At 36.1% G+C, this 12136-nt stretch overlaps 1 protein-coding gene and 1 non-coding gene across 2 annotated transcripts; both read right to left on the reverse strand.

Moving 5' to 3' along the window:
- Nucleotides 1-815: 815 nt before the first annotated feature.
- LOC114272799 (uncharacterized) lies at nucleotides 816-3458 on the reverse strand. Its single transcript, XR_014343054.1, has 2 exons — nucleotides 3322-3458; nucleotides 816-1252 (listed from the first exon to the last, which is right to left on the reverse strand). It is a non-coding gene; the product is annotated as an uncharacterized LOC114272799 (transcript).
- A 7227-nt stretch (nucleotides 3459-10685) lies between these two features.
- LOC145801526 (zinc finger BED domain-containing protein RICESLEEPER 2-like) lies at nucleotides 10686-11780 on the reverse strand. The gene has a single exon (XM_082893282.1). The coding sequence runs from the start codon at nucleotides 11778-11780 to the stop codon at nucleotides 10686-10688; it is 1095 nt and encodes a 364-aa protein (XP_082749408.1).
- Nucleotides 11781-12136: the final 356 nt, after the last annotated feature.

Here is a 12136-nt window from a genome sequence, read left to right on the forward strand (position 1 = left end):
CATGACGGTATTCAAGGCCAACCAATAACGTTTTTTTTTATCAAATAAAAAAATAATATTTTTGACATAATTTCTTCCATAGAATTTTAACAAAAAATAATGTAAATGATATTTTAAAAAAATTGTTATTTTTCCAAGTCTTGTCCTTAAAAATAATCAAGACTAATCAATTTAAAGGTGTTAATTTAAGCATATTGATTTTGGGGGGCAGGTTGCCCTAGTGGTAAGGACACACACGTGACTGTGTGGGTAAGACGCACGGTCACATGTTCGATTCTTCATTGGGTGAGTGCTTGCAGTAGTTTGAAAAGAATACACGGCTTCCCCCGGACTACTTACCTCGCAAGATTAGTCCTGCCTTCCCGAAAAACCGAAGGGTCGGGAATACTTGCATTATCAAAAAAAAAATAAAAATAAAAATAAATTAAGGATATTGATTCTGTATCTTTTATATATAACAAGTATACTTGCTGTATGTAACACCTATATATAGGGACTTAAACCTCACCTAGCTAGCCCGGCAGTGGTGGTAAGGCAAGGTGGCCATGATGGTGGAGTGGCAGCAACAGAGAAGGTGGTGGTGGCAATGGTGATCTAATGATTGTGGTGGAGATGGGCAAAATAGGCCAAGCCAACCAATTTGGTTTTGTCACAATTAGATTTAGATAACATAACCAGGCACTCAATGCAGCAGAGGAGAGAAAAGAGAGAATAGCCTTCTTAACTTGCAGACCTTATAGATCTCATGAAGGACTAACCCTGCAGAAATGATGCTAGTAAACTATAGACCTCATGCCAGAATAATATCGAAATAATTTCCACAAGCTCAATATCGCTTAAAGCATTTTACTCCAACATCTCAAGCACTAAAACATACTAATTGTCTTTTCTCAAACAACAACAAAAAAAAAGAAAGGCAAATCATCAATCTCCATCCTCAGATACGAAGTCTCAAGTCTTAATTTAGCTATCAAAACATAATGTATATGGAGTAAGTGCGGCGTTGCGTAACAAGCAATCAAAACTTGGTGGGTAGAACAAGCGTAAAAGCGATCAGCGCAACCTTCTTGCTTCCCTCTCAGACTCGAGCAGGGTGAGCACATCCCCTTCCCTCACCGGTCCCTTGACATTCCTCATGATAAACCGGTTCTGATCATCAATAAATTTGACCCTCACCTGGGTCACCTGTCCCCTTGATCCTGTGCGACCCATAACTTTCACCACGATGGCATGCTTGATCTGAGACTCCATTCTGAACCAGAAAAACAGATACTCAGAAATACTTTCTGGAAAAACATGCATCATAGAAAAAACATAAACAAGAACACCACAGCAGACATGTGACAGATACAATAGACAAGAAACCTCTGTATAAATTTCATTTTCATTTTCATTAGACAGTAACTACAAAAAAGAGAGGCATAGTTTTGCTGATGTAGTGCCCATTTTACTGAAATTAAATAACTGCGCAAGTTACTGAGAATATGCAATAAACATCAAAACTACCAAACACCAACAAATTTATAAAGTGAAAAGCTTGGAACTGCTATTCAGTTTAGGTTCGTTTGTCAATATAGAAATAAACCAAAAAAAACAATATTTAAGGCCCCCTTTGATTCCAATTGGTTTCAACCTACCAAGTAAAGTCTACGACAAATGTTCATAATAGAGTCGATACATATGATGAACACAGCAGATTCTGAAGGACTCATCTAATCTTGATTTTAAGGCACCAGAGTTCAATTTGAATGGCAACCAAACCACCTCCGAAAAAATTAGACACCCAAGCAGCTTCATTTCACGCATGTGGCACTGATAAACGAAATATAGTCCACTATAATATAAAGGCAAGACTAATCCATTCACCAAATACAGCTCCCTTGAGCTCAAACAGGTATATAATATATCATTGAATACTTTATGCATAATTGCACCATTAACTCCATTAGACAAGAAGAAGAAAAGTTATTCCCCCCCTCCCTCCCCTTTTGTTTTTCAATTGCATAGAGCAAATAAGGGTATTTCTTTTTTTTCTTCCCTTTTTATGGTGGTCATGAAGTGAACCATCTCAAGTCATCCAAATCAACCATTAAGTTCATGTCAAGAAGCAAAATCCAATCAAAGAGCATGGGATTCTCCATTGCCAAATCACTTTGTCACACTGTCCCAAAACACTCACAACCGTTATGCCTCAAGATTACTATATCTAGAGATTCTCACATGATCCAATAATTGTGAATGTTTTGAAATGGATGGGCCCAATCAAAGAGCAGGAAATAATAACTTCAGCATCATACATGGCAAAAGATAGCACACTACACAGAAAATTGTGAATGTTTGAAAGTTGAAACAACTCCGACCTCAAAAACACAAGTTAAGTAGTTATAGATCTTCAGCAAGAAGAATGACCAAAAGAAAAGATATAATAAGCAGAACACAACAAACCCATCTAAACAAGATCATCTTCAAACAGGACTACCATTCAATCGAGACTACAATATCATTTCCCATATACACCCCCAAACAACTATACATACACACTCAAAAGATTTTGCACTCTTCTTTTTCCAAATCTTGTCATTTAGCATGTGTAAAAATTTGTGTTATGCGTAAATTTTTATGTTAAAGACAAATATAAACTAGTAATCCTATACAAACTAACAAATCTTACAATATGTTTCTTACAAAAACTTGGTAGAACTAAGCTACTTTAAAAGACAAGAATGAAATAGATTCAGTTCTACCACCTTCAACTATTTTCTTTAATTTTTTTTTTCTCCACAGAAACCAAACACAAACAACAGATCTATAGCTGTATCATAAAAACGGAAAATCAAATAATCAGATGAACCAAAAAAAAAAAAAAAATCAAAGGGGAAAGAATTGAAGACATGATGGATAACTTAAAAACCGTAAGATGGGTTTTCTAAGAATATAGATGCATCAATCAAGAAACGGGGTGGGAAAATACTTCACAAAATAAATCATTTTTAAGATAAATATACAAAGTGGGATTTGAATTTACATACACTTAGTAGAACTAGGCTTCTTTAAAAGACAATAAAAACAATCTAAATCCTGAAGATGAATACATGGTCACAAATGTGTTCAGTTCTTCCACCTTCAACTATTTTCTTTCCTTTCTCTCTCAAAAATCCCAGAAACCAAACACAAACAACAGACCTAGAAAGTCAGATAACATTAAACAAAAAAAAAACAAAAAAAAAAACAGAGAATTGATCGCATAATGGATTACAAAAACCCTAAAATAGCTTCTAACAATCTTCAAATGACATTCATGAATAACAGTTGAGGAGAAACCTGTGCCGGGGAGAAAGAGGTGCGGCTGGAGAGACTTGGCGCAGGCTTGTAGTTTAGTTGGCGCTCGAATAGGGAGGCGAGAAACCCTAATGCGTTTTTAAGGGCCAAGTTAGTCGTGAAATAACATTTTTGCCCATCTTAAAATATACGTCACCACCCCCAAAAATTCTAATTTTTTTTTCGTATTTTTTTTATTTTAAAAAATTTTAAGTTATTTTTAAAAAAATTTAGGCACACTTAGCATAAATACACTTAAAAAATAAAAAATATATCTTTAAAAAATTTACTAAATACCAAAAATTTAAAAATTCAGTATATTTTTCATATTCTTGTGTATTTATTATTTTTTAAAAATATTTTTTCACAAATATTTTACTATTTATATACACCGAAGTAAGATGAATCTAAAAAAGTAAAAAAATTACTTTATATTTTAAAAATATTCATTAAAAACAAAACATGGCTTCTTGGGCGTATTGAAGGAATTCAAAAAGCCCAGGCCAATAATTTTTCTCATAATCTGTGTATTCTCGAGAAAGAGTTAATTTCTGATTACAATTTAGCTCTTTATTAAGAGGAGCTGTTGTGGTTCCAAAAATCTAGATCCAACTAGATTACTCAAGGGGATAGAAATACTAAATATTTTCATGTTTCCACCATTATTAAACGAAGGAGGTTGAAAATTGAGATGCCCAAGTTTGACAATGGTGAGTGGGTGGACCAAATCCATGATTTAAAAGTTTTAGTTAAAAAAATTTTCATCAACCTTTTTCAAGCCACTCCCACTGTTAGACTTGATCACTGGAATGGGTTAATTTCTTGTAAGCTTACGGATGAGAATAATAATGAGATCTGTAAAAGGGTCACCAATGAGGAGATTTTGAGTGCAATTAAGAATATAAAAGCATTCAAAGCCCCTGGTAGTGATGGTTTTCAAGCTATTTTTTACCATACTTACTGGGATATTGTTGGCCCCTCAGTGTGTGAGTTTGTCAAGAATTGTTTTCATACAAATTCTGTCCCTAGAGAGATGAATCAGACCTTGATTGCTCTCATTCCTAAGGTTGAAAACCCTGAGTCTATTAAACAGTTTCGGCCCATTAGTCTTTGTAATGTTACTTATAGAATCATTACTAAAATTATTGTGAGTCGTATTAGACCTTTTTTGGATAATATTGTTCGACCTAACCAAAGTAATTTTATTCCTGGCCGTACGACCAGTGACAACATCATTATCACTCAGGAAATTATTCATACTTTGATAGGCAAGAAGAAGAAAAAAGGTGATTTGATTTTAAAAATTGACCTTGAAAAGGCCTATGATAATATCTCATGAGTTTTTTTGCAACAAACTCTCCAGGAATTCAATTTTCATCCTAATCTCATTATGCTTATTATGAGTTGTGTAACTATTGTCCAATCTGATATTTTGTGGAATGGTGAGGTTTTGGAGGATTTCACTTCTGGAAAGGGTTTGAGATAAGGAGACCTGTCTCCTTATCTCTTTGTTCTTTGTATGGAGCGTTTATCTAACATAATTTGCAACAAGGCTGCCCTTAAAACTTGGAAAGGAATTTCAATTGGTAGAGAAGGCCTGTGTATCACTCATTTTTTTTTTTTTGCGGATGATCTGCTTTTATTTGCCTCAGCGAACCCCACTAGTTGTGAGACTATCATGGAAACTCTTAATGAGTTTAGTGATATTTCTGGCCTGCAAATTAATACTCACAAGTCCAAAATGTTTGTCTCTCCGAATGTGAATTGTAGCTATGCTCGCACCCTCAGTTCTTTGTGTGGTATTCCTTTAACTAGGGATCTGGGAAAGTACCTTGGGGTCCCCCTTCTTCATGGTAGAATTAGTCGCAGCCATTTCAACTCCATTTTGGAGAAAATGCAAAAAAGACGTGAGGGATGGAAAATCAATACTATATCCTTGGCTGGGAGAGCCACTCTAATACAATCAATTACTTCAGCCATTCTGGCATACACTATGAAAACAATGAAAGTCCCTATAAGGGTGTGTAATGAGATTAATCATTTGAACCGAAACTTCCTTTGGGGTGATACCCTCGAACAGAGGAAAATTCACCTGTCACGACCCAAACCCGCCCCTATGGGTTTAGTACCGTAACCGACCAGTAATCCGAGATTACCGAAGGCCTGCTTAATAGTAATACAGTAATACAGAGTACAGGGGCTGGCGGAAGCCAATACTGTAAATAAACAATGTCCAATGAGCTGTGACAGTCTGTATGCCAAAAAGACTTTTCATTCAAATATATGCAGTCAGACAAAACAGTATGTACATATATACGGTCATCCAGTTCAGGGACCTAATCCCTATCAAACAGTACAGTAACAGTCCATACAGTCGAACAGGACAGATACAGAGACAGACGGGGAATTTAAAAACACCCCTAAGCCGTAGCTTGACAGGCTCGGAACCTCGCAGTGAGGCACAACGGCTGGCTTGACAAAACTGGAGTTTACCCCGACGCTTCTAGCTGCGATTTGGTGCCTGCACACCTACATATATATATGAACAGTGAGCTAAAGTCCAGTGAATAACACAATGCGTAAAAAGGTTAAGAATGAATGTCCTTACAGTAATGAAAACAGTTCATTAAATCAGTATTTCAGTCGTTCAGTCGATACAGTCATATGTGGTACATCCATTAGCATAATAGTACAGTAAACAGTAGGTCTTAAAAAGACCGAGCAGTAAATGATGGCCATCAGTCGGTAACAGTAGTGGTTCCAACGAGGAAACCGACAGAGATCTCTGTAGCAGTAACAGTAAACAGTAGTTGCTAAGGATGCCACAATACAGTTCAGAACAGTATCAGTTCAGAAAGCAGTACGGTTAAATTGTTCAGAAGATAATCATTTTGAACATATCTTTACACAGTTGTTACTCACAGAGTTCTGGGCTACAGTAAGCTAGAGCGCGTCCCCAGTCGTCAACCCTACACAGTTACAGATTGAACACACACTAAGCTACACAGTTGGGAAGGATAATAACTTAATCCCTAATTGCCTCGGTGTGTTCTACATCTATATCCTCATTAAGATGCCTTACACTAGGCCTAAGAATGCCTAGGATGAGATGAGGATGCAAAGATGCACTTAAAAAAGCATTTCCAGATTTTTCAGAAAACAGGGGTCACGCTCGAGCGTAGGTTAATCCGCTCGAGCAGACATGCAGACAAAGGTTTCCGCTCGAGCGTAGATTTACCAGCTCGAGCGTTCTGTCACCCCGCTCGAGCGTGAGTCCAAATTCTGGAAATTCCAGATTTGAACCTCAAGCTCAAAACCAAGTTTTAAACCATAAATTTCGATCCTCTTGGGCCAATTGTCCAGAAAACACATCAAAACTCATACTTTAACATGATTCAAAGCTCAATTTGTAAAATCAAAGCCCAAGGGTGTTTCAAATAAATCCAATTCAAACCAATTTCCATGAATATGAAGAACATGCAAACATGCATGAATTTAAACTATTTCAAGCTTCAATTTCATGCTCTAATGAGCCAATTCTTTCAAAGACAAGGTGAAAACATGGTCTATTGTAAAAATATGAGCATGCATGTACAATTTCATGAAGGATAACTTCAAAACTTCAAAGTAAAGGCATGCATGCATGAACTAGGCTCCAATTCAACATCATGAGACCAAAACTTGACTTAAATCACTAAAGGCTCAAGAACCACGCATGAACAAGCTCAAATACAACAAGGAGAGGTTGGAATTCCTTACCTAAGTCTTGAATTAGAGGTATGGAGGCTCAAGAAGGCAAATCTCTCACAATTCTTCAAGATTCCAAGCAATTCAAGATGAATTTACTCTACCTCCCTATTCTCCCTCTCTAGTCGGCTATACACTCAAGAATAATGGCTGAGCAAATGTTTGTAATGCAAGACTAAGCCTTAGACAAGGTTTGGTGTAGTGGCCCACTCAAATGGCAAAGTTGTAGTTAAGTCAAACTATGTAACTTCTCAATAATTAACCTAATTTAATCATACCGAATCAGTTTTCAGATAAATATACCATAAAATCACATTAATTCTAAGGATCATAAATCATCAATTAATTTCGGATTCGGCCGCCGATAAGGCCTTCAATTTGCAATTTAAACATAAAAGCACGAACAGATAATCAAATAATCAAACAGATAGAATTACAATTAAACAGGTATACCCAGTCAATTCAGTTTCAATTTTAGTCGATCAGTTCAGTAGCTTATTCAGTTCACTTATCAGTCATAATCAGTTCAGTTTAACGGTAATCAGTGGTTAATTAGTAAACAGTGACGAGGGTTGTTACAGTCTCCCATCCTTAAAAAGAGTTTAGTCTTCTAAACTCGAGTTACCTTCATTCGGGAAGAAAACAGGGTTCAGTGGGAACAGTTCAGGATATCTTTTAGCCATGTCATCTTCCCTTTCCCAAGTGGCATACACGCCACCATGGTTTTGCCAGTCAATTTTCACTAGCGGAATCTCTTTATTTCTCAACTTCTTGATCCATCTGTTCATAATCTGTATGGGCCGTTCCTCGTAAGTGTAGTCATCACTCAGCACTACACGAGTAGGCTCTATTACATGAAAAGGATCCCGAAGGTAGTCCCTCAACATAGATATGTGGAAGACGTTGTGCATATGCTCCATTTCAGGAGGAAGCGCAACTTGATACGCCACCGGATTGATTTTCTCGATAATCTCGTACGGTTCGACACATCTCGACGCTAACTTGCCTTTGACTCCAAAACGATTCTGGCCTTTCATCGGTGTCACTTTCACAAAAACGTGATCACCCACTTCATACTCTCTGTCTCGTCTTCTAACATCGACATAACTCTTCTGTCTGCTCTACGCAGTTTTCAGTCTCTGTTGTATTAGTTTCACTTTCTCAGTTGTTTCATAAACAATCTCGGGCCCAAGCAAAGGCCCATCTCCAACTTCTGCCCAGCAAATCGGAGATCTACATTTTCTGCCATACAATGCCTTGAAAGGCGCCATACCAATACTTGAATGGTAGCTGTTGTTGTAGGCGAATTCAGCCAATGGCAAATGGCTTTCCCAATTTCCTTGAAAATCAAGGACACACATTCTCAGTAAATCCTCCAGAGTCTGGATAGTTCTTTCTGACTGGCCATTGGTCTGAGGATGATAAGCACTACTGAGTCTCAATTCAGTACCCAATGCAGTCTGTAAGCTTTGCCAAAATCTCGACATAAACTTCGAATCCCTGTCAGAAACAATAGACACAGGCATTCCATGTAGTCTAACAATTTCATCAATATAGAGTATAGCCAATTTGTCCGCGTTATAAATTGTCTTAACAGGTAAGAAATGAGCAGATTTAGTCAGTCTATCAACAATAACCCAAATTGAGTCCATACCTTTACTAGAGCGAGGTAATCCAACGATAAAGTCCATGGTAATATGTTCTCATTTTCACTCCGGTATCGGTAAGGGCGGCAATAAGCCTGCGTGTCGTTGATGTTCGGCTTTGACTTGTTGGCAATGAAGACATTTTGATACAAAATCGGCAATTTCTTTCTTCATTCCCGGCAACCAGAAATTCAGTTTCAGATCTTGATACATTTTCGTATTCCCTGGATGGATAGAAAATGTGTGGTTTTGCTTCTATAAGTTGCTGTCAAACTTCAACTACTGTTGTCAAACTTCAACTACTGTTGTCAAACTTCAATAAAAGTAATTCCAAAACAGAAACAGATTCTTAATTAGGGATGGAATCAAACTTCACAGAGCACTAAAAACGAAACTAATCATGAAACTTATAGAAGCAAAACCACACATTTATTTATTACAAAACATAAACCATAGTTTGAGCAACACAAATTCAGAAACACAAAGCAAACCTAGTACAGGACATCATAAGCTCCTGTTTAAACACACAAAATAGTTTAAAAAAAAAAAAACATGAAAATAGACACTATTGAAAAGGCTATACGTATTTGATCAATGGGTACATAACAACAACATTAAATTGCGAAAAAAACAAAAGGTATTCTTCAATTTCTCTGGTTGCAGGATTGATTTAATAAAATTTCTTTTTGTATCATGAAACAATATTCCCTTCAAATACAAGAATACCCAAGAGCATGTCTCAACCCAAAAAAGGAGCTACAGATCGATTCAAACTTACACGGCTAATTTTAGCAACAGCAGCCGTCGAAGGTCACCGATCATTGAAGATCGATCTTGCGAAAGTCGATCAGTCGCTTCTGGTCGCCAGAGAGAGACAGATGGAAGAACGAGACAGAGTGAGAAGAGAAGAGATAGGCTGCGCACTGTGCAGACGTTGAGAGATTAGGGTTTGGTTTGGGCAAAATCGATTCGATCTGGTTGCGCCACACAGAGAGAGATGGAAGAACGAGAGAGAGTAAGATGAGAAGAGAAGAGAGGCTGCGCAGATGTTGAGAGATTAGGGTTTTGTTGGGCAAAAATATTGGGTGAGTTGTGAAATTCTGAACCTCACAAAAGCAAAAACTAGAGCATTTGGGCCCTGTTTGGTCTGTGGTTATCATTTTTGGCTAAATAATCACAAAATGATAAATAAAAAATTATAAAATTATAAAAAGATAAAAAATAAATAAATTTAAAAAGCCAATCAAAATTACTAAACGAATAAAAAAATCTTAGACTAAAAAAATTAAAAAGATTAAAAAGTTAACTAAAAAATTCATTGCCAAACAAATGCTTAATATGAAGTTTTGGGCTGTGCAAAACCCAGACAGATTGGGTTAAGTTTTGGGTTTGCCCTTTCTTCCCCTTCTCCCGAGCTATTCAAAAAATCAAAAATAATAAAATTGAGCAAGTCTCTAAACTACCCCAAAAATAAATAAAATAAGGGTTTGGGGAAATTTTTCTTAACAATTTTTTTATTTTTTTGATCATTTTTTTAAAATATTTTTTATTACTTTTTACGCCTTGTTACATTAAAAGTTTGTAAATTTTTTAAATATATACTAAATGTGGACCCAAAAAAAATCACAAAAAGAATATATCAATTTTCTTAGTTTTTTTTTTAGGGAGCTTTTTTCTAGTTTGATCTTTATTTATTTTTTAATTGTTCAAGATCTTCTAGTATAGATAGTCTTAAAAGATTAATATATGTATATTTCATACCAAAAAAAAAAAAATCACTAAATATAACAAATTTGGAAAATATATATGTTTAATGGAAATTTTGTTTCCAATATTATGAAGTCAAGACTTGTAGAAGATTGAATGTTGCAATATTATTCTTTAGGGTATGATTTTTTTTTTCTCAAATTTAATTTTAAATTGGATGATGTAATTTATGTAACGGGATTTCACTATGTTATCAAAAAGTCTAATTTATGGCTCAAATTGCCCCATGCCTATAGTTGGAAAATTTGTCGTCCGTCCAAGAGCTTCAACCATAGAAGGCGAGAGTGAACTACGAAATGGGTCAAGAATACGTCCTCCCGTACTAAAAGCCGACTCCGATGCAACGGTAGAAATAGGCATGGCCAACACATCCCGAGCAAGTTGTGATAACACCCTATATTTGGTTGCATTCAACTTCCAATAATCCAAAATCTCAAATGTTTGATTCTTTGCAAAATGTTCAACCTTGGATAAATATTGTTCCAATTCCGACTTAGATCCACTAGTGCATCGCCCCTCCAAATAGGAACTAAATTGGGAGTCAACTAAAGAATAGGGATCATCATCATCATCATCTTCCACCATATTCACAACTTCACTCACACTTGGAAATTTCTCATTTGAAGGATAAAGTGTGACATAATGGCTATACAAACGACTCAAGCAACTCTTAACCTTGTCTACAATCTCTTCCACCTTCCTATTATCTCCAAGAAACAAATTGGAAAAACAAAACTCCAAGTATGCCATTTTTTTGGTAGGATCAAGAACCACCGCAACATACAACAACAAATTGATTTTGCTTCCATCCCCCCAATACTTGCTAAACTTTAGCTTCATAGTCTTTGCCATTGTGCTCAAAGTATCATCCTCTTTCAAAATTAATTGGTTAATTTTGCTTTCAATAACAAACATTTCTTTGTAAAAAGCATTAGAAGTAACAAAGAGGGACCCCGAAAATTTCTTGGTTGCAACATAAAATAATTTTAGAAACCTCAAAAAAATTCTACACTTTTTCCAATCCAACTCATTCGGACTTCTTCTTATGCCACCATCAACATCCTTAAAATAAAGTTCAAAGTTGGAATCCACTAACTTCAATCGGTTAAAAGCCTTCTCATACTTTTCGGCGGCCTCTAACATCAAATAGGTAGAGTTCCACCTAGTTGGTACATCTAGGCATACAAGAGCTTTTGAATCAAGTTTGAGTGTGGCCGCACACTTCTTAAAAACATCATGCCTATGAGGAGAAGACCTCACATATCTCACCGCAAGTCTAATGTTGGCAATAGAATCATCCATTTCTTTCAACCCATCACTCAAAACGAGATTAAGAATATGTGCACAACAACGCATATGAATAAACTCATGTTGCAAAATAGTCCCCTTCCAATCTTTGGTTATCGTTTTCAAATATTGAATGGTAAGATTATTTGAACTAGCATTATCAACTGTTAAGGTGAATATGCTATCAATGTTCCACTCAATTAAACACGACTCAATTTTTCGACCAATGTTTCTCCTTTGTGATCCTCAACTTGTTGAAAATTTATAATTCTTTTTTGAAGTTTCCAGTTATCATCAATGAAATGAGCAGTCAAACACATGTAACACAAATTCTGAATAGATGTCCAAGTGTCCGTAGTAAAGCAAATTCT

Source organism: Camellia sinensis, chromosome 10, assembly GCF_055761805.1.
Source record: "Camellia sinensis isolate YWXY chromosome 10, ASM5576180v1, whole genome shotgun sequence".
NCBI classification, from domain to species: Eukaryota; Viridiplantae; Streptophyta; class Magnoliopsida; order Ericales; family Theaceae; genus Camellia; species Camellia sinensis.

What these genes read in the sequence shown, in the direction of transcription:
- LOC145801526 (XM_082893282.1), bottom strand. Translation starts at nt 11,780, where the DNA reads ATGGATGATTCTATTGCCAACATTAGACTTGCGGTGAGATATGTGAGG.